The sequence below is a fragment of the Chenopodium quinoa genome, unplaced genomic scaffold (genome assembly GCF_001683475.1).
Source record: "Chenopodium quinoa cultivar QQ74 unplaced genomic scaffold, ASM168347v1, whole genome shotgun sequence".
Classification (NCBI taxonomy): Eukaryota; Viridiplantae; Streptophyta; class Magnoliopsida; order Caryophyllales; family Amaranthaceae; genus Chenopodium; species Chenopodium quinoa.
Genome location: NW_018744501.1, coordinates 2,298,443 through 2,320,792, shown reverse-complemented (window position 1 = coordinate 2,320,792; position 22,350 = coordinate 2,298,443). Strand labels below are relative to the sequence as shown.

Here is a 22,350-nt window from a genome sequence, read left to right as displayed (position 1 = left end):
CTCAAGAATCTTCATTATTATTTTCTTTATTTTATAATTATTGATATTATCATGTTTGTTTAATTGATTTTACGCTACAGTGTCCGGCAATTTTTTTTTAAAATCTTAAAAAAAAAAAAAAAGGTTAATTACTAGGTTTTCTACTAGTTCTCTTGATTTATGAATATTGATTTTATTTTTAAAGGAGGCTTATTGTATACTGGTGTTGAATTATAGCATTGACTTTTTTTTTTCCGCTCTTCTTTTAGTCGGTTGTGTTAATTGTAATTACTTGGTTGCTTTTAATGCCAGATTAATCGAAGGTAGAGTGGAAGAGCTGCTTACAAATCTTTGCAAAAATAAAAAAAAAATAAAAAAATCATCTCTTGTTATTTATTTTATTTTGCATTTGAATTGTATTATAATTCTACTAATATTGTATCCTTAGGTAGTTTATTGAATTTTAAAATAATTTTTTTGTCCCAATACCAACTCTCTAACTTTTTTTTGACGAGAACTCTTTAACTTACTTCATTGATACAAATCATATTTCTTAAGAAACATAACAATCAACCCGACCCGTTTAACTAATCATGTTGTGTCGACCCGTTTAATTAAAGAGGTCGAAAACCTTTAACATTAATTCGTTTTTTTCATGTATGGTTCGTATCGTGTTATCGTGTCGTGTCAGCTTTTGCCATCTCTAACAACATCCATTTCTGACAAATTTCTTTGTTGTAAATACCATGGAACAAAGACCAAAACACTCCTAAATTCTTCCAAGTTCCACACCATAACGACTCCTCCCATAGATCAACCATAACACAATTTACAACTCTATGTCAGATTCTTTATCAAATATATGAACTTTTGGGTATGTAAATTATCATCAAACAACCCGGGTATTTAATAAACAAAACTTACTAATTGAAAATTTTATAATTACTAGGGCGGCTAATGTGCATGTCATAGCTAGCTATGTATGAGCAACTTTTTCGGTTTGGTCTCATGTCATAAATTTAGTCGTTGGCAGTATTTATGTGGATAAACATGTAAACAAATTTTCAGGGGTATAAATGTCGGCACAGTATTATTAAAAGTTTAAAAATAGAGACAAGTGATATCGATGAGGGTAATAAGTACTTATTCATTTTAATGGGTATGAAAAGATAGGGATAACCCATCTAACAGAAATTCAAGACCATGGGGTGCTTTAAAATTGAAGAAAGAACAATAAAATCAGTCTAGGTACGAAGTATATAACATAGATATTAGTAGTCGTGATTTGCGAACGTCGGGCAAAAATAATTATGCAAATAGCTCTCAAAATCTTGTGTAACGAGTCTAATATTATGATTCTATCACACCAAACTCATAGTAGGTACATTAATCACCCAATACTTTACAACCCACAAACTCATGCATGCTTCATAAAAAGAAATATTGGACCACATTAGTTTACGTAAGCGCAGCTAAGTAATTATACGAAGTATAAGTAGCTTAGTTCATATAATTAAGAAAGAGATTATAAGATTATAGTATGGTTGTTGCTAATCTATACTTAATTGTACTCAATCAAGTATAAATCTATACTCACATTCCTAATATCATTTCACTGACAAAGTAAGATACACAATAATACTATCAATATGCACCTAAAAATGGTCCCCTCCAATGGCACAAGGTTATCCATTAATATTAGCTGCCTTAATCAACACTAATTACTTAATTAACAAACCTTTAATTTTCTTACCAAAGAAATTTATACATACCGACCATATAACAAAAAAGTGATGTTGATGAAAACATCATTACATACACTTGTTAAGTCATGATTTCAACCATGTAACACAATAAAAAATGAAATGGTAGTACCCTATATAATTGGTACCATGGTCCTTTGGTCCCCAAACTTGTTCATTGAAACATAAACAACAATTATGAAAGTGATTTCATTTTGTAAGAAAAAAAACAAGAGGCTGTCACAAAAGAAATTTTGACAAGATTTTTACTTGTCTCATACATTCACTGACTTGTTACTATTACTAGAATGTAATAAATCATGAGCAAAATGATTTGGAGACAAACGGGAGTGATCGATGGATTATTTATTTAATTAATTGGATTGGATCGGATTGAATTGAATTAGATTACGTGGTGTGTAATATGACAAAAAGATGGTAAAATGTTGATTGGAATTTTAATTACCCTAAAATATCAACATACAATGCCTCTACTGTCTTAAGGTTATTATCACTAAGTCTTAGCTTGTGTAAGGCGGGTGCACGTTAATTTTATTGTAAAACGGTCGGTTTGAGGATAACTTTAACTATTTTTATTGTAACTTTAACCACTTAAATGGTAACTTTTAATTTGTTGTTGGTTTGAATTTTATTTTAATGTGTAATTTCTTATTGATTCATGAATACATAGTATAAAGGCTAATATGATTAATGTAATACATACATTACAAATTTTTTGTAAGATAAAAACTTTTGTAATATAAAGGGTAACTTTTAATGCTTTTATGATAATTTTAACCTGTTTTACAATAAATTAATGTACACCCGCCTTTTTGAAAAATTTGTGATAATTTGAACTATTGAATTGATGATAAATGCCGATAATAGTAAGAGTTTCATTCTATATTTCTAAGGTCTTGTAATTCAAAATATTTTATTAATATTCATAAAAATCAATGATAATTAGTATTAGTAAATTTTTTATTTGTAAATTACTTTAGTTTTTAGTTACTCAATTAATTACAGTTTTAATTAGCAAAGTATTATATATTTGTTTAAGGGAAATATACTCCTTATATGATCTTATGTGAATTTATAATAACTTATTGTAGTTCGTTGTAATTAAAGTTGGATATCCCTTATTATTCATGGTAATAAGGCTCTGTTCTGTTCACCTTATTTTTACTTATTTTAGGTGTAATAAGTTCAGATAAGGAAAAATAATTCTAATAAGGATTACTCAAGTACAAATCATAACTAAAATAAGTTTTAATAAGGTTAATAGGTTCAGATAAGGTTAGGTAAGTTCAAGTAAGTTTAGATAAGTTCACATAAGTTCAGATAAATAAAAATCAGGTGAATAAAATACATTCTAAGTAGCCTAATTCCCTAATCTAAATTCATTTGAATTTATCTTTTCTTAAATAATTGGAAATAAGTTGAACATAACATGGCCTAAACTAGGTTAATGTTGCGATAAACTAGGTTAATGTTGCAATAAACTAGGTTAGTTTTTAAGAGTAAACATTACATCTATAGATAATCATATACTTTATGGTATTTATGTTATGTAGAATGCTATAAAGGTAAACATTCTACATAATATTCATGTTAAGTTGATATGTTTTTTATGTTATTATCTCTAATCATAATTTATTATCAGAATTTTAATTTCATAAACTTATATTATATGAACTTAACTGAATTTACGATATTCAATATTCATAATCCACTTACGGTGTCAAAAAATCCAACCAACTAGATTTAACCACATCCAAATGTGACCAAGTCTAGAATCCAACATGCATGCAATGATTTAGCATGACCCAAATTCAAACTACGCCTACCCAACTCGACGACTAAACCCGAATCCATCCTAGAGACCCAACCCAATTCCCACTTGAAAAATAAAACAGGTTGAGTACAAACCACTCACAGCAACAATAATATAGCATCAAGGAGAACACATGATAGCAAAAATTGTAGTGAATAAAATCCAAAATACCCGATAAGAGGCGCACGTGACCCATAGCTAACAAAGGTGGAATATGTTAATCCAAGACTAATTTAAGCATTGATTAGTACAGTCAATCTAGCTAATTAATTATTGTTTATAGCCTTAAAATCAGCTTTTAGTAGCTTACTTTATAACATCTGGTACAGTAATTAGGCACTAATTGGTCCCCCCTGGTTGGGGGGTTAGGAGAGGAGGCTTTATATTATACTGTGTTTATTTTATGTACAACTTCAAGCATGCCAATTCCAAATAAATATAAAATGATGATGAATTTGTCTCTCTGTCTTGATCTACAAATTATATATGAAAACTCCTTTGTCGACCTGACGAAATTTGTAATTTTTGTAAATTTTTTTGAAATAATTTGGGGGTGTTTATGTGTTTGGCTAAAAGTTTTTTAAGAACAAAATTAGGTTTTTTTTTTTTTTTTTTTGAGCAAAAAGAGTTGTTTGACCATTTATAAAAACTCTTTAAATTGTTTGGTAAAGGGTTGTTTCAAGGTCCAAAAAAAACTTTTTTTTAAACATCCAAACAAGGCCTTTGAAGTTTTTAAGGTTGTAATTGTGTTTTCATAATTTTATGTGAAGATAATTAATTCATATATATTTTTTTTCAATCAGAGTATTTCATCATTTTTTATTTGTTTAAAATGGTAAACAAAGAAATCGGTCAGATTTATTGTATTTTTGGATGAAGTTATAAACTTGACTATATGTTTCTTATCTATAAATCAAGGAAAGCTAGTCAAAGTAGAGTTCATGAATAGTGTTAAAAGTCAAGTTAAAATGTGTCATCTAATTTAGAACGAAGTAAGTTAAAATTTTAGAGAAAAGTGGATATAATTAAACTATTGCATGTAAAGCTATAAAACAGGCCGAGCGTTTTGTGTGCGGCTGGCCACACCACGTGCCCACTTGTAAAAGAAGAAATTAAATCCTATAATAATATTACGCAGTAGCCCCTGTAGCACTAACCGAGTAACCTCCTATAGCACTGACCGAGTTACCTTTATAACACTCACGAAGTAACTCCATGATGACTAGACACACGGTATGGACAACCATATATAAGAAGTTGTGTACTTTGTATATGTTTTGACTATCATATTACCATATCTTACCAACTAAGCTAATTAAGCTAGGTTGCCTTCACTTTAATAATTGCATCACTATAATCGGTAAAATTTGATGATTGTAGATCGCCAAGATTAGTGTTTTTTTCATACAAAATACGAAGTACACAAAGTCACAAAATGAATAAAGCACTGATTTGTTTCTTAATTTTTTTTTAATAGGATTTGTGTCGTAATTAATAAGATATAAACACAGAATTTGATGAGTAACGATATTGAGTGGCAGTATATATGCTACAATAATCGATCAGTAGATTATGCTAATACAGTACGTTCACAAAAAGGTTATATGATGTCCCATGTTACAAAATACATCATGGTTTTCAGTGATTAGCCAGCCATTACATTTTACATGCGATCAATCACAATCACTCATAGTGTTAAATTTTGAGATAATATAAAATGGGCCTGGGTAACCCAAAATAAGGAGGAGGGGAGTTTGGTCCACAAATAAGGCTTAGAAGCTTCCATACTAAAACCAATTGACAATAGTAGGAGAAACTCCTCGACCTTATAAAGTGAAATCATCTCTCCTTTTTCTCCAACGTGTGGCAATCACAAATGAGATACAACGGATTTCATCAACAAATAGGGTATGGATTTTTAAAGCCTTTACTACGCAGTACGCTATACAATTGTTTTCTTCTTTAACAAAAGGTACACCCTAATATCATTTCCTTGGAGAACTGGTACGGGCGTCTACCTCCAAAAAAGTACACACCTTACACCATTCACCATTCACTGCCGGGAATGTTGTGGCTAGAAGAACTCAAAGAGGATAAACTAGCTAATTCATATTCCATAAAGTAGCTAATTCTTTTACTCATTCTTGTGCAATTAAATCCTACCTTATGGACAGGGTGAAAAAAATACTCCCCGGCTATAAGGGTTTTTGTATGCCTGCGTTATTTATAGATTAATTAATGTCTTTATCCTTCACGTAAATCTTTTTTTGAAATTATACTAATTAATGTCTTTATCCTTAACGTACAACATTTTCTATAATTTATGTTGTAGTGCAACTCGAACCTTGAGCGTAGATAGGTTGAAAAACATTGATGAGAATTACTTTTAATTTTATACAAATATGCATCATTTTAAAAGTAGCTTCAAAAATAAAAAGAATTTATAACAAAAATACAAAAACAACAATAGAAAACAACATTACAAGTTGCATAATAAACAATGCAAAGCATGAAGTAGTATAAGGTATACCTATAAAACATAGGCCATTCATTTAGAATAGTTAAGTATGGTGTTGATGATTAAACATATATACCCAATAATCTCCATGCTTAAGGACCTAAAGTTAGTATCTTTACACATAATTTCTTCCTTATTTTAAACAAATAAAACTTTAATTTGTTAGGTTGCTTTCACAAAGCCATGATTACCATCCCCCCAAAAGCAATGCATCTCATCACCAATCCGGCTGGTGTCTCCAATTTTCAGTTTCACTTATTTTTAATCTAAAAAAATTTAAATTAAATTTAAATTAATTAAAAAAAAAACAAAATAAATTATTTAAATTATTATTTTAAAAAAAGTTTTTGTTACTTAACTTTCACCGAAAAGTGTCAACATAACTTCATTTCCTTGACTTTAACTTAATCAAATAATTATAAACACCTACTTTCCCCTTAAACACACACACACATAATACTTACACATTACAACACTAATAAAAGTATGACTTTGTTAACCCATCTTCTTCTTTTTTATCCTACAATATGAGTTTCATGTAACTTTTACCACACTCACTCACTCAACACACACATACAGAGATTAAGAGAGAAATCCAGGCTTGTCGCGGTGTGCAAGTAACCAGTGGCGAATCTAGCTTATGATGGACTGCTAGCTGAAAATTGATACAACTAGTCTACTACTACGACCGGTTTACGAGTTGGAAAATTTGAAGGATTTATATATAAGGTAGCGAGAGAATTCGAGATGGGGGTGGTGACAATGGGTGATTTGAAGCCTAATATAGCTGGGAAGAGAGCTTTTAGACCGAGTTCGAGCACAAGGCATGTAACTGAATGGTATGTATTCCTCTCTTTCTGTTTTTGTTACAAAAATAAAGTAATACTCAAAGGTTTTATTTGCAGTATACTCTTTACACCAAAGATTTTTCGTACAATTGTTAGCACCACGTCACTATACAACTCTCTCATAACTCAGAAACAAAAAACCGAAATTTAAGGGAATTTTGCATAATTTGTCACCTTTAATTTCTTATTTATTCTTAGAAGTTCTGTTAAGATTTAACTCAGCTAATCAAGCATTTACTCATACCTGAGAAAATTAACATTTATTGTTGTGATTTTTTTTTACTTAAAATGTGCGCATAAACTAAGAAATTAATTATTAGTTTATTACAATTATATAATTCCAAATTACGAATAATTTTTTACTTTCTATCATTTGCATCGCCGTACAATTGCTTCGCTGCTGAAATAGGCCCTAAACAATTCAAGCGAAGCAAATTAACATTTTTGTACAAATGAACTATTTTTTTTTTTTTTTTTTTTTTTTTTTTGGTATTAACCGAAAAATACTGTAGTATATTGATTTTTTACCGCCAAATAAGAAACAAAAGTAACAATTATAAATACCTAATATTTGAATTAAATAAGTGGGAAAAAAGTGAAAATTTTGATTTATCGATTTGAATTCATGTCATTTTCCAGATAAATTAAATAAATAACGAGTACTAGAGTAGTATGAATTTCATGACATTTTGGAGTTGGGGACTATTTAGGAATGGTAGTTTTGGGAAAAGGTCAAAAAGAGGTGACTATTTTTTCTCACTAGATTTCCCATAATTTATGCCAAAATAAATCAACGACAAATTTATGCAACCACAGCCAAACATTAATAAAAGGTTCTTTTCAATAAAGTGTAATAAAAATTAAATAAAGAATTTCACTTTGTCTAAAATGTACTTGAAATATCGATGTTTAAAATGTTAATTTTCAAAGATGTTTGTATCAAGGTTAAAGTATCACCTTAACTAAAAGTTTAAGTTGAAGGTTAAGCCTATAATTGGTTTTAACTGTCAATCATTCCTCGTTTAATGAAATACTTCAATTGTCATTTAACTGTCTTGCCAGTTCATATTGTACTAATATAGTTATAACATTTATATATAGTTCGTTGGAATAATGCATGCTAAAGTTGTTTTCAATGTTGTAATATTCAATTCTGTTTTCGTATAGAACAGGTTAGTAAACAGAAATGTTTTCCAAGTCAAATGATGACCAACAATAATGCAAGTATGGATATCAATGTGACTGTCAAATGTTTAGTGTATTAACCAAGTTACAAGACAAAATTTGGTGTGTTCCTCACCTCATATGAAATTGGATTCTCTCATCAATTGTTAATTTTAACAATAATCTCTTCTACCTAAAACGGACCAAGGGTTGTTAGCCAAGTGTTTAGTGTATAGGGTCGATTCCGAAGTTGGAGATGTAGACAGTGTATTTCTTCATATTCATGTATGTTAACTGGCTTAGTTGGTAAGGTTCTATAAAACTGTAAAAATTAAAATCAAGACTTAGAATTCGCTTACATAGTTATTGGGTCTTATGTCTCTTGTAAGCCCAAAGATACTTATATAACATGTGTACGCAGCTATGCATACACAAATTATTGAGGCTAGGTCGTAGTCGTGAGACTCGTGACTGTTGAGAGAAGACGGTCCTACTCATTTCGTTCATCTTAATTTCCTGATAGAAAAAGAAAAGAAATACGTAACACCATAATTAAGTCAAAAATAAAATATTTTTGTTTCGCCCTTTTTGGTTGAGAAGAATTGAAAGAAAAGGATAACTCCCTCCGTTTCCACTTATTCCTTTTCACTTCATTTCAATAAACCAAATATTGGAATTTAAAGCTTCTTTTGATTTCCCTTTCCCTCCCTTTTTTTTTTTTCCTTTCTTGCCTTTGCTAATTATGAAGTATGAATCAATGTATCTTTCAAAAAAAAAAAAAAAAAAAGTATGAATCAATGTGTATGTAAATTCTCCTAGGAAATGTATATTCATAATATATATGGAGAAATAACCTGTCTCTTTCTGGTTCCACTCTCGGGTTATCTCTGAATGTATGTGTTTAAAGTTAAGGATCGAAAATAAAGATTACGATCCTAAGAATAATTTTGTGCAACCAAGATAGAAACTAAACTTTAGAGCTTGCTGAAAATGACTGCATCACGCGAATGGGCCTGATCTGTCTATCCAACAACCTGCATTGAGCAATCAAAAATCCTGAAGAAATTCCATTATTAGATGATTGTTCAATAATATTTTTGTCCACATTAGTCATCTACCTCATTTTCGAGGGGCTACCAACTCAGTACGGATAAAACGTAAGCAATCTGATTGAGAACTTTGTTATCTTGTAGATTTGTATGGACTACAAACATATCAAATAACCAACTTCAGCCTCATGTTTTTCAGCACTTGTGTTCTAAGACCCCACGAAAATTCTCTGCTCGAAAAGAAAGTTTATCTTCTGTGGACCTCTTATGTCACAGTCATATGACAATCAGTGAATGGGAACTTTCAGTTACATCAGATGCTAACTTTCTGAAGGAAATCATAGTGGCAGTCCTTGGGTCTTATAATTCTAAAATTATTATATGGTCTGATGTATGCTGTGACAGAAAAAAATAGTAAACGAAAGCATAGCAGTTGGTAAATACTGATTGTCAGAGAGGAATCATGTATGGGTGCAGTTAATGTTTTAGATTTAGTCCCGCCTTCTTGTTTTTGTCCATCTGAAATCAACTTTCTGTTGTTTTATATCTTTCAGGCCAATATCTGATGTTTCGAGTGATCTCTCCATTGAAGTAGGCGCTGCCTGCTTTGCACTTCACAAAGTAAGTACTCTGCCTGATAAGGCTTCAGAATTTCTGCACAAATGCTTTGTTCTTACTTTGACAGCAAAATCTTCTTTGAGCTTCTTTCTGATTTTATTTCATCATAGACTGATTTATGTTGTTGTTCTAGTTTAATGTGAAACTGCTTAATTTGATATGTATGGAATGTTTAATTAGAGACCTTTTTGCACCCCCTTTATTTCTTAATGAACATTAGCACAAGATTCAGATAGCATAGTAGTTTTGGTAACTAACAGTGCATGTATTATGCTGCAGTTTCCTCTTGTTTCTCGCAGTGGAAGAATCAGGAAACTGTTGCTGGAGGCAAAGGATTCAAAGATCTCGAAGATTAGTCTCCCATCAGTTCCAGGCGGATCAGAGGCATTTGAGCTTGCTGCCAAGTTTTGTTATGGAGTCAATGTTGAAATCACTCTATCGAATGTAGCTATGCTACGCTGTGCAGCACATTTCCTTGAAATGACTGAAGAGTATGCAGAGAAAAGCCTAGAAACAAGAACTGAGGTATATCTTAAAGATATGGTCCTCCCAAATATATCAAATTCCATATCAGTTTTACACAAATGCGAGACACTCTTGCCTATAGCAGAGGATATTAATCTAGTTAACAGGATAGTTACTGCAATAGCTAATAATGCATGTAAGGAGCAGCTGTGTTCGGGATTATTAAAACTCGAACATAACTTCCCAGTTAAAGGATTATCGGCTTTGGAGCCAGAAACACCAGTAGATTGGTGGGGAAAATCACTAACAGTTTTGAATCTTGATTTCTTCCAAAGGGTTTTGACAGCAGTGAAATTGAAGGGTCTTAAACAAGATTTAATAAGCAAGATTTTGATAAACTACGCTCAAACTTCTCTTCAAGGCGTCGTTGTAAGAGATCCACAACTTCTAAAGGGAAACTACTTGGATTTAGAACTTCAAAAGAAACAAAGGATACTTGTTGAAACTTTGGTGAGCTTGTTACCGACACAATCTAGGAAAAGCTTGGTTCCTATGGCATTCCTTTCAAGCTTATTAAAGAGTGCAATTGCGCAGTTGGCTTCTACATCTTGTAGAGCGGATTTAGAGAGAAGGATTGGCTTGCAATTAGATCAAGCAATCTTGGAAGACATACTTATTCCTGCTAGTTCTCAAGTGAATAATCATAGTCCCATGTATGATATTGATTCGGTGTTGAGAATTTTCTCAATTTTCTTGAACTTAGACGAGGATGATGATGATGACGACAATCACTTAAGGGATGAAAGTGAGATGATGTACAATTTTGATAGCCCTGGCTCTCCTAAGCAAAGCTCTATTATTAAGGTATCGAAATTGTTAGACAATTTTCTTGCAGAAGTGGCCTTGGATTCAAACTTGACACCTTCCAAGTTCATAGCTCTTGCAGAGCTTCTGCCTGATCATGCTCGCGCAGTTACTGATGGTCTGTATAGAGCAGTGGATATCTTCCTCAAGGTAACGTATGTCTTTCTTGTTGCATCCACTTTCTCATAAACCAGTACATGTGACATAGTAAAGCTACAAATTTTCATGCTTCATTATAATTTGTACTTAACATAAATACTTATATTGTACATTGTACAAGTTCTGCAATAGAAAATGCTCTCTGAAAGCAGGCAAATAAAACAATCACTTGTAACAGAATGAACATTAGATCTCATATGTCCTCGTAATTTCAGGTTCATCCAAACATGAAGGATTCAGAGAGATACAGGCTATGCAAAACTATTGACTGTCAAAAACTTTCTCAAGAAGCATGCAGTCACGCAGCTCAGAATGAACGACTTCCTGTACAAATGGCGGTACAAGTACTCTACTTTGAACAAATCAGGCTTAGAAACGCAATGAACGGGGGCCAAAATCAGTTCTTCTTTGGCTCAGTTAATGGACATCATTTCCCTCAAAGATCAAGTAGTGGAGCAGCAAGTGGAGCTATATCTCCTAGGGACAACTATGCCTCGGTCAGAAGGGAAAATCGCGAGCTCAAGTTAGAAGTGGCTAGGATGAGGATGAGGCTAACAGACTTAGAAAAAGATCATGTTTCCATGAAACAGGATATGGTAAGATCACATCCTGCTAATAAGTTGTTCAAGTCATTTACCAAGAAACTTAGTAAGCTTAATGCCCTTTTTCGGCTTAACAGTGTTAAGCCACTAGGGTCTAAGGCTAACTCAGAATCTCGATTCTTCTTTCAGAGGCGAAGGCGGCATTCTGTAGGATGAGATTGGTTGTTATAGTGTGAATATAATCAAATTTGAGTGTATAGTATATATATACTTAATTAGAGTGTTAATTTTTGTCTAAATAGAGTGGTTTTTTTTTTTTTTTTTTTTTTTTTTTAAACCAATATAGTTAATTTATTTGTTGTGTACTTTTTGTGTGGCTTGGCTGAAACAACCTCCTCAGTGTTTCAGAAGAGTTCCTAACAGAAACAGTCTCTATGAAAGCCTTGTGGCCTGTTTCTGTATTTGATCCACTTTGAGAAAAAATTTTCTTCAGTTGAAAGTCTTTAAGAAAATTACATGCTCTGTAATTTCAAAATAACACTCGTTCCGTTCAGAAATTAGTCACCATGCTCTAACTTCTTACTTGTATGATAACCTAATCACAAACCACTATCTTAAAAAATGTGACAACTAATCACAAATCACTCATATGAAAGTAGTGTATGTGTGCATGTGACTATAATATCCAAAGTAAAAAAGTAAAACCGGATAATTTTTTTTATATACTGTCAAAAACTCGAAACGTGTCTATACCTGGGAATTTTTTTCCCAAGGGCACTTCTAATTAGCTGGCCATCTAGCTGTTAAAACAAAGACTATCAATACCAACTTTATTTGATGTGAAAGCATGCCGGAAACACAATCATAGCTATATGAAGTAGAAAATTTCAATCATATTATTGTTACTTGATGGGTTTTTGTGGTAAAAGTTTTGAACCAAATTGGCCTTTAGAATAGACACAACAAGTGGCCTAATGATAAGCAAGCGTGGAGTAACAATTCCTTTGTGGCTTTAACTAACAAAACAGTATGGCATCCAAGATATGCCAAAAATATTTTCAAAACTTTTTTATTCGTTATAATTGTTCGATTATTTTATTTTTACCACCTTAAATTAGAAAAACCTAAATTGTTTTTTACCATCTAAAAAAAAAATACCACCAACTAAAAAAACTATTTTATTATATTTTGATTTTGAGTGTTGGTTATTAAGGATTTTTAAAATAAGATTAAAGGTTTTGGAGGGATCGTGAAGGAAAAAAAAAAAAAAAAAAAAAAAAAAAAAAAAAGCTAGTTTGGGGTTTTAGAGTGCTATTGGAGGAAAAATACTTCTTACCTATTAAACATTATTAGAAGTATCCGTGCTGATGCACAAGATGTTTCAATTTGTCAAGAAAAACAATATTAAAATATACTTCGTGTTATTAAAATCTTTTAAAAATATCTTATTGCTTGATAGGTATTGAACTATTGATTGAAGGTAATTTTCCTTTTATCTTGCGTTATTGATAGATACTCCGATTCATACCTTTTAAAAAGTATGATTAAACACTTATTAATAGTGTGAGGACAATTATAACCTCAAAATGTTTGTTAACCTATATGCCTCTATTGATATGATGTTAATTGCCTCTAAGGTTTTATTTGTGTGACTTAATGATTCAACTCATACGAATAATGTTTTTGACAATTATACCCTCTATAAAGTTTATTTACTTATTTACCCATGTTAATGTGTTTTTTACGATTATTTGCCCTTTATTAATGTTAATTGCCTTTTTTGAAACTCTTAAGAATAATTTCAAAAAAAAGAAAAGTGCGTGAACATTTATACTTGTAAAAATATTTGTTTACATATTCTACTTCATTAATGTTGTCAACAACTAAAAGACTCTCCAAACATAACTAGCTATGAGCGCGCATTGCGCGAGTTAGCAACCCTAGTGTTACTAAAAGTTTAATAAGTTTACTGGTTGCTTTTTTATGTCGTATGATATGGTTGTTGATATGGAGAGAAGAAAATTTGGACTTTGTCCTCTTCTCATTAACCCTAATTAAGATTATCAATTTATCATGGTACATGGGAGAAATTAATAAAAAATAAAAGTTATAAATAATTTAATTAAAAGGCCAATAAAATTTTTTAAGGAAAAATTGTCCGCGATAATCCTACTTTTGGGGCGTCCTCCAAAAATAATCCCACATTTGGGTTATTTTTAAATAATCTCACATTTGGGTTATTTTTAAATAATCCGACCTTTATACTCAATCTGCTCAAAATGGTCCCGAGTGACCAGTGATCGATTAAAGACGTAATTTTTTTTTATTAAGTTTAATTTACACGTGCCGCAACTTGATTTGTGCAAAATAAAAAAATAAAAAAATTAATCAAAAAACAAAAAGTAAATTAAAAATAAAATAAAAAACACTCACCAACCCAACCACTGCCACCGCCAGCCTAACCTGAACCCTACCCCTGACTGTCGCCGGCGCCTAGCTGACCCACTCTCTGGATGGCCGGCGCCCATCCCGTTGGCTCATTTCCTCCCTCTTCCGCCGGCGAAACTCACCTTACCCATCTTCTCTTCCCGTTTGGTTTTCAATCTGGATTGTTTTGGGTAGGGTTTACGGTTTGTGGGGCCGGCGAATTAGGGAGGGTTTAAGGTTTTGGGGCCGGCGAATTGGTGAGGGGGGTCGTTTCGGGGAGGGAGGGACATTTATGCGGTGGATCGAGGTGGGGATAATGGGAGGAGGGTGGCGCTTCGGGTGGGGGAATTTGGGAAGGGGAGAGTGGTGGTGAGGTGGTTTAGCTGGCGGGGGAGGGGGGAAATGCGCCGGCAGGATCCTCCAGCCGGAGAGTCGGCCAGCTAGGCGTCGGCAGCCGAGGTAGGGGTCAGGGGCTGTGGCGGTGGTGGTTGGGCTGGTGGAGATTTTTTTTAATTTTTTTTGTAAAGTTTTTTAATTAATTGTTTTTTTTTTAATTTTAAATTTATTTTTTATTTATTTTTTGACCAATCACAGGCCGACTGGTAACCAGTTGGGACCATTTTGAGCGGATTGTGTATAAAGGTCGGATTATTTAAAAATAACCCAAAGGTGGGATTATTTTTTGCGGACACCCCAAATGTGGGATTATTCCGGGCAATTTTAATGGTATAGCTTTATTTTCAAACTAAATGATGCTTTTTAAGTTTTAACTACTCCTTCAGTACGTTTTTGTTCAACTCACTTCTATTTTATGCAGTCTCCAATACATAGGTTTGACCAATTATAAATTTAATTATGGACTAACGAAGATTATATTAAAAAAAAATTGATATTTGAATACTAAATTTAAAACGATTATTCCAATAAGATCAGAAGTTGTAATTTCTTGTTTGTATATAATAGCAATAGTCAATACACGGTGAGTCTAACATTATTGAGTTTTTCAACTTATAAATGGATTTAAAACAACTTGTTCACGGACATTATTGAGTCGAACATGATCTGCTTTGATCATTTATTTGACGAATAGAAGATTTTTGTTCACTAGGGTAGCTAATGCGCGCGATACACGCTATAGCTAGCCATTTTCGAAGACTTCTTTTAGTTGTTGGAAACATATCTATAGTACTATATAAAGAGAAAGGACATCTTGGTGAGCTCTTTCCCAAATTAAAGTCAAGAAGAACCGCAATTCCCAAATTGCAGCCAAATCTTTTTATTTTCCCATTCTACCGTCCACGTAAGCACTGGTTAAAAAACCGGTTTTTTTTTTTTCCGGTCCAGGGTAAACCGCTACTTGAAGTAGCGGTTTCTTTGCAATAAACCGCCACTTCAAGTAGCGGTTTCTTAGTTTAAAACCGCTACTTGAAGTAGCGGTTTGTTTACAAAAAACCGCTATTTTATGTAGCGGTTTATTTTGGAAAACCGCTACTTCAAGTAGCGGTTTACTTTGAAAAACCGCTACTTGAAGTAGCGGTTTACCCTGGACTGGTTTTTTTTTCAAACTTGCATAATCACTCAAAAAAAAAACCTGCAAGTTGTGTACCTGTAAAACATGAGATATATAGCATATTTTCAACACAACCACCATAAATAACAAGTTTATGAAGATCTAAGGAAGTCGAAATTGCAAAGTCGAATATTTTTCAATTGATTAAATATAACAAAATCCAATTCTAAGCATTTACAAAAAAATTAGTTTAGTTCCAAAATATACACTTAGCTCGGGCGTTGTTTCTTCCCATGAGGTGACGATGAAGATGATGCAGTTGTCTCCTCTGGAATGTCATCCAGGCCAACTCCAACCCCAGACGTAGTGTTGCTACGCCGTCGGTTTCTCTGATACTGGCGATGCACTAGTGGAGGAGATGTCATGATAGTATGCTGAGAAGGAGTCGGTGGACGGAAGGCACGTGCTGAATGGCCTCCACGATGAGGTGGTGGTCTGATCGGCATAGTGTGCACAGTAGAAGATGAAGACGTGGACGGTCGAGGCTGCTGAATAAGGTGTGACTGCCCCACCCTAGACAAGGTTTGGCCACAAAATGATGTAAAACCCTGCATCGTCTGTATGGCAAATGGTATAGCCGTCTCTGGTGGCAAGTGGGAGATGGTCTCAGTAGCTCCCGATAGCTGGACGTGCAAATCAGCAAATGCATGTGCCTACATTTAAGTGTAGTTTTAATGTTAGTAAAATGAAATCAAAAACGTAAGAACTAGATTGAAATGAAGTGAAGTTCATACAAGCAGGAGGTCAGAGGTAGCTGGCTGGTAATGACTCGGGGGGCGCTCCTGCAAAGGTGGAGTAATGACCAGTCTCGTGATGCGACGGTACCAAGCCATGTACTCTGTCATGGCCGGGGAAGAAGTCCCAGTGAACGGGTATCCCTGGACGACTAATGCCTCTCGTCGACTCCACTCGTGTACATGGTCCGAATGTCGAATCTCCCAATTACGCTGTCCCCTTCGATCCTTCCTGTGTAGAGCAACGTCCGTGTCTACATCCTGTGGGATCGGCTGGTCTAACCCGAACTGACGAAGGACTCGGTCTGGGAGGTGGAACTCAACGACGTCAAAGCATATCAGAGGTGCCCGTGAACGCCAAATGTGCATGTCTGAGCGACAAATCTCCGGAAGTCGATCCATCACCGCCTCAGTATATGGCTGCCAAATCATCTAATTCCCAAAACAAGTATGTCAACATGTATATGACTAACATAATGGAAGAAATACAATGCACAAAAAAAAAGAAACACCGATTGTACCTGGTCCTCGCGCTGATGGTCAAACGCATCTCTGTCTCCCAGTCTCGAAGGAACGGCAAGTAGTAGAGTGACACAGCATCGCCACTCTTGTCGGCGAACAGAATAGATCCCATGAGAGTGAGAATGTAAGCACGGCTATGGCGCTGAACTGTCAAGTCATCAGCTCCCTCTGGCATCTGTGAGAAGTGACGTCTGAGCCACGTCAACTTCAAAGTAGATCCCTCCAGAAACGGCTTACCGTTATCATCATGGCCAGGTCGAACTCCCAGCAACTCCTCAACTAGGACATGTCTTCTTGTTATGCCCAGGTCGCTGACAAACACTGCATGCCTTCTTCACACGATTGGGACGCTCATCCATTTCATTTCGAATTCTAGTGGACCGTCGGCCTGGGCCTCTTTTCAAATCTGGGTTGGCAATAGTAGTAGGACCATTGTAAGCTGACCAGTGGCAAGGATCAGGAACTGGTGCGAAACACTTCGCGTATGAACGCCTATATTCGGCGGTCATGAAAAAAGAATCCACAAAGTCTGCATGTGATAGGCTTCTATGACGACAAACTGCTAGTACATGAGAGCATGGGAGCTTGTATATTCTCAATTTCTCACAAGTACATGTCTTGCTCAACAGATTCACAGTGTGGGAGTTACCACCTTTACCAGCTTTTCTTCTTCCACGACCGGTCCTAACCTGATACAACCCGATGGCATCATAGTCAAAAGCAACAACCTCATGGTGCGTGGCTTTCTCCATGTTGGCTTCTATTGTCTTCTTAGCCTTTTCCGATAACTCATGGCCCTCTTCAAGTCTTCTTTTACTCCAACTTCTTCTAGTTGCAAAATAGGAGTTAACCCGGAAAAAGGTCATTTGCACTAAAGGGGTCTGCAGTGACGGAATCCATCAATACATGGCTTGAATGCCCAAAAGACTCGTTGAAAAACATGTGTTCCAGGAACCGTACACTCTAACAACCTCCACTCAACAACAGTTCCAGGATTTGATTCCTTGAGAGCTTGCATGTACTTAGGCAACTGTTCATATGAACCCTCCCAATCCCCATAAATGAGTTTTATTGCCTTTTGTTTTGCTAGCCATGCTCTCTTGTAGGTTATTTGGAATCCATCAAATTTCTCTTTCACAAGTTGCACCATTGTCTTGATTTTCAATGAAGGATCAACGCGAATGACATCTAGAAGAGCATTGCAAACGAACTCGGAAGTCAGTAGCTTATGATCTCCCGAGTCGATGTCACCAACACAGTTACTTGCATGAGGGTCGTTGTACCTCACAATTTTAAACGTAGAGAGTGTTGGATCTTTCACTCCTCTAAGCCTCCACGAACAACTACATTGTTCTTTCCTCTTGCACTCAACAACATATTTCTCTGGCTCTGCCTCCACAACTCGAATTGTTTGATTTCTAGCTATGGAGTAAGATTTCACAGCATCTTTCAGTTGTTGCAATGAGTCAAACTGCTGACCAACCTCAAATTCTCCCCCATTGTTATATGTCTCATTTCCTAACCAAGACATCCATGAGTTATTCAAACGAGGATCAACTTGCGCCACTTCATTGAAGTCTGAAGTGGGGGCGCTTCCTTTAATTGCCTTATCAAGAGCTTCAATTACCTCTTCATCATCATCTTCATCAGTGTCATTCATCTCTGCATCGCCAAATACATCAACATTGTTTGGGTCAAGAGAATCAAGAATGCCTTGTGGTTGTGTGCTTGTCGAGGTTCCAACATTAGGCGATGAGGCCGGAGACCTAAACTGTGAGAGATGGTCATTGACATAATGTGGATCAACAAGCATTCTTGTGAATGACCCTATGCCCACACTTTGAACACCAGTGGAAAACGGTTGATCCACACTACCAAAAAAATCCATCCCCGGAAAGGAACCAGTGTTAGTTTGCACAACTGGCTCCTTTGGAACTTGTTCAATGAACAATTGCATTGCAACAGAAGAACTCTGAGTCACAGCAATCCACATAGCTCTAACAGCGTTGTCGTCATTTAACGGAATTGCAACATATGCCCCAGCCATAGGATAACGCATAACCACCTTCAACTCCACACCTCTAGGATCAACACTCAATTCTTCATATAGCTTGTTCAGAACTTGTGAATATGTCATCGCAGAATGTACAAACACAAATTTTTGATTCCCACCCCTATACGTTATATCGCTATCTTTGTGGACAATTTCTCCACCCCAATAGCAATATAGAGGGTAGTTCGGAACCTCCATGTTTCATTCTAGAAAAGACCATTATTAATCAAAGATATTAGATTGCAAAAATTCATTAACAGTGTGGCAATGTCCTAACATCAAGCAAGCAAACTACACAATTATAGCAACCTAAACTGAGCTATGAAGGTCTTAATACCTCTTGAAGCTCAACATGGGCATAAGTCATGACTACATGTACTTTGAGCTCATGTACTTTGTGTATAGAAGCTCTATTTTCACTTTCAAAATCAGCAATTATAGCAACCTAAACTGAGTAATGTGATCGAAACCATTAATAATTCTACAAGGGTTATATGTAAGGTAAGTAAATCAACAACAACAACCAAAACCAACCACAAACATACATACAATTCTGAAACTCAATAACAAAAACAATAAACAAGAACACTAACAACAACAACACAACCAAAACCGAAACTCAATAACAACAACAATAAACAAGAACACTAACAACAACAACACAACCAAAACCAACAACAACAACACATACATACAATTCTGAAACTCAATAACAACAACAAACTCAATAACAACAACAAACCCAATAACTGAATACAAAAAATAATTAGGGCACTTACCACAAACAAGAAGATCAGCACGTTTCTTCTGAAATTAGCGAAGCCGACCACTAAAGTCGAACCCTCGGCGTCAACAGCGGCGGCCTTCGTTGCTGAGGAATGCTCCGGCGGCGTCGGTGGATTCCTTGGCTGCGCCGGCTTCCGTTGAAGGAGGTGTGATTTTGGTGGAAGGCGTGGATGGGATTTTGGTGAGAAGACGAAAATGAAAGAGGAAAGTGAAATCAGGAAATTATACCTGCTAGAAAACCGCTACTTGAAGTAGCGGTTTATTAAACAAAAACCGCTACTTGAAGTAGCGGTTTATTAAAAAGAAATCGCTACCTGAAGTAGCGGTTTATTAGTAAAAACCGCTACTTCAGGTAGCGGTTTTGCTGTAGACCGGATTTAAAATTTCTTCCCCCTGAACCGGTGACGTGGACGGTACTTTGGGAATTCTTAAAACTTTGGCTGCAATTTGGGAATTGCGGTTCTTCTTGACTTTAATTTGGGAAAGAGCTCCATCTTGGTTGATAAATTTGCCTTTTCCCAAAATGGCCTTCTCAATTTACAAAATTACTTATTCACTATTTTTTTTTCAAAAAAAAAAAAATAAGTTCATAAATGCTCACAAAAAAAAAAAAAAAAAAAAAAAAAAAAAAAATTGGTTTACAGTAGATTTTTTTTTCAAAATAAAATGTTAATCATACTATTCAATGTCTAAAGTGTAAGTCAATAACTGTTTATACATAGATTTTTTCTTAAAAAAAATACTTCATTGCTATATATTCAATAATAAAATATAAATAATTTTTTAAACCAAAAAAAAAAAAAACTCACATCCACCCACATTTAGCATGTAAATTTTATAACCCTTGAAAAAGATAAAATTATGGTGTTCAGTAGATTAAAAAGAAAGAGAATAAATTATCTATTTTTCATAGAAAAAAAATAAAAACAAACAAACTACCCACAAAACAAAATTATCTACTTTTCATTAAAAAAAAATACACATAAACTGCCCACGTTTACATTTTTTTTTATTGAATATAATGGAACCACATTTAACTTTGTTGAAGGATAACCATACATTTTTTTATTAAAAAAAAAAAGAATATTAATACCCATATAGTCATCAATTCATCATATACCACGTTCAATCGTTCATCTATGTTACAAAGGAAAAAAAATAAAAAATTGTACATCTACCTATATACGTACTATAGATGTTTACTCTATATTCTTGAATCTTTTGTACAAAAAAATTCAACTACCATATTTTTAGGGTTAAGGATAAAGAATTGGATTAAATTTGTTATTGTATAATTTCTTTTACGATCTCTAATTTAAACCTTCGATTTAAAATTTTATGTAAGTATTGATTTCGAAAAAATCTACAATAACAATATTATGAGTAAAATAATAATTTCCTATATTGTAAACGCGTAGCGTGTATCTTGTAGCTGGTATAGGTAAACAAATATTTAGGACATAAATGTCCGCACACTATTCTAAAGAGTTTTTCAAGAAAAAATAATTAACGTTAATGAGGGCAAATAAGTAAATAAATATTATAGAGTGTATATTATCCAAATACTATTCATAAGAGTTAAATCTTAAATCACACAAGGAAAAGCTTAGAGGCAATTAATATCATATTAATAGGGGCATATGGTAAACAAACATTTTTAAGGATATAATTGTCCTCACACTATTCATAAGTGTTTTCTCATACTTTTTAAAAAGTAGGGAAGCTTGTTTCTTATATAACAAACGAGTTTTGACCAAACTTTGAATGACCTTATTCGTGAGTAGTTCATGAATGTATCAACTCATTTAGGCTTTTTTCTTTTATGCCTGAAATAAAATCTGGTCTGATTATATATTTTTTCATTTAACAAAACATTAACCATATTTGTACATGTATAAGAAAAAACATTATCAAGTGAGATCTCATTTGATTCGTCTCAACTTGTATTTTAAAAATATTTTCGTTTTTTATTAGATACATCAATTTTTAAATTGCGGACTCCTAGGTAATTTTTGGATTAGAGAGATATAAAGATTAAAAAAAAAGAAAAAAAAAAAGAGGGCTCATGTAATATGTGAGAGATGTAAAGAATTTATTGACTAAAAGGGGAAGTGATGCATCTAAATTAAAACTTCCATATATAAAAAGTGATGCATCTAATGCAATAAGAAAGTAAAGATGACAATAAGCAATCGAAATTAAAAGTAATGATCTGGTCTGGTTTGATTCTTTTTATTTTTTTTATTGTTTTTTTTTACAAACCATTGGCCTAAAATTTTCTAATGTAGTCTGATTTTAAGAAGAATTACATAATACTTCCTTCGTTCCATAATATACAAAGCATTTCATGTTTTTCTTTTAGGACGTCCCAAAATGTCGATCATGTTTTATTAATTTTCCTTTTACAATAAGAAATGTCTTAATTACCCTCATTATTTTTGTCTTTACTTACTATACTACCCAAAATACCCACACA

The 22,350-nt window shown here is 33.9% G+C and overlaps 4 protein-coding genes across 5 annotated transcripts; 1 reads left to right on the top strand and 3 right to left on the bottom strand.

Annotated features, from left to right (window-relative positions):
• The first annotated feature begins 6,368 nt into the window (after window positions 1-6,368).
• Window positions 6,369-12,964, top strand: LOC110697861 (BTB/POZ domain-containing protein At1g03010-like). 2 transcript variants are annotated; one of them, XM_021875270.1, is made up of 4 exons: window positions 6,369-6,912; window positions 9,689-9,755; window positions 10,032-11,231; window positions 11,456-12,963. In XM_021875270.1, exons 1-4 carry the CDS (start codon window positions 6,821-6,823, stop codon window positions 11,996-11,998), a joined length of 1,902 nt encoding a protein of 633 aa, XP_021730962.1. In that variant the 5' UTR covers window positions 6,369-6,820; the 3' UTR covers window positions 11,999-12,963. The 2 variants fall into 2 exon arrangements, with proteins under 2 accessions (XP_021730962.1, XP_021730963.1); XM_021875271.1 differs by lacking the exon at window positions 6,369-6,912 and adding an exon at window positions 9,311-9,599 and having other exon boundaries at window positions 11,456-12,964.
• A 3,024-nt stretch (window positions 12,965-15,988) lies between these two features.
• LOC110697936 (serine/threonine-protein phosphatase 7 long form homolog) lies at window positions 15,989-17,063 on the bottom strand. Its single transcript, XM_021875342.1, has 3 exons — window positions 17,035-17,063; window positions 16,514-16,945; window positions 15,989-16,432 (listed from the first exon to the last, which is right to left on the bottom strand). Exons 2-3 carry the CDS (start codon window positions 16,943-16,945, stop codon window positions 15,989-15,991), a joined length of 876 nt encoding a protein of 291 aa, XP_021731034.1. The 5' UTR covers window positions 17,035-17,063.
• Window positions 17,064-17,310: 247 nt separating this feature from the next.
• On the bottom strand, window positions 17,311-17,901 carry LOC110697935. The gene has a single exon (XM_021875341.1). It carries the CDS (start codon window positions 17,899-17,901, stop codon window positions 17,311-17,313), a length of 591 nt encoding a protein of 196 aa, XP_021731033.1.
• Window positions 17,902-17,905: 4 nt separating this feature from the next.
• Window positions 17,906-20,172, bottom strand: LOC110697860. Its single transcript, XM_021875269.1, has 2 exons — window positions 19,868-20,172; window positions 17,906-19,294 (listed from the first exon to the last, which is right to left on the bottom strand). Exon 2 carries the CDS (start codon window positions 19,284-19,286, stop codon window positions 17,907-17,909), a length of 1,380 nt encoding a protein of 459 aa, XP_021730961.1. The 5' UTR covers window positions 19,287-19,294; window positions 19,868-20,172; the 3' UTR covers window position 17,906.
• Between the last annotated feature and the right edge of the window lie 2,178 nt (window positions 20,173-22,350).

Excerpts from the sequence above, each read along its gene's own strand:
- LOC110697861 (XM_021875270.1), top strand. The coding sequence starts at position 6,821 with ATGGGGGTGGTGACAATGGGTGATTTGAAGCCTAATATAGCTGGGAAG. Across the intron at positions 9,756-10,031 it reads CCTGCTTTGCACTTCACAAA|TTTCCTCTTGTTTCTCGCAG; the intron begins GTAAGTACTCTG and ends ATTATGCTGCAG. Across the intron at positions 11,232-11,455 it reads CAGTGGATATCTTCCTCAAG|GTTCATCCAAACATGAAGGA; the intron begins GTAACGTATGTC and ends TCGTAATTTCAG.
- LOC110697936 (XM_021875342.1), bottom strand. The coding sequence starts at position 16,945 with ATGATTTGGCAGCCATATACTGAGGCGGTGATGGATCGACTTCCGGAG. Across the intron at positions 16,433-16,513 it reads CTACCTCTGACCTCCTGCTT|GCACATGCATTTGCTGATTT; the intron begins GTATGAACTTCA and ends ACTTAAATGTAG.
- LOC110697935 (XM_021875341.1), bottom strand. The coding sequence starts at position 17,901 with ATGACCTTTTTCCGGGTTAACTCCTATTTTGCAACTAGAAGAAGTTGG.
- LOC110697860 (XM_021875269.1), bottom strand. The coding sequence starts at position 19,286 with ATGGAGGTTCCGAACTACCCTCTATATTGCTATTGGGGTGGAGAAATT.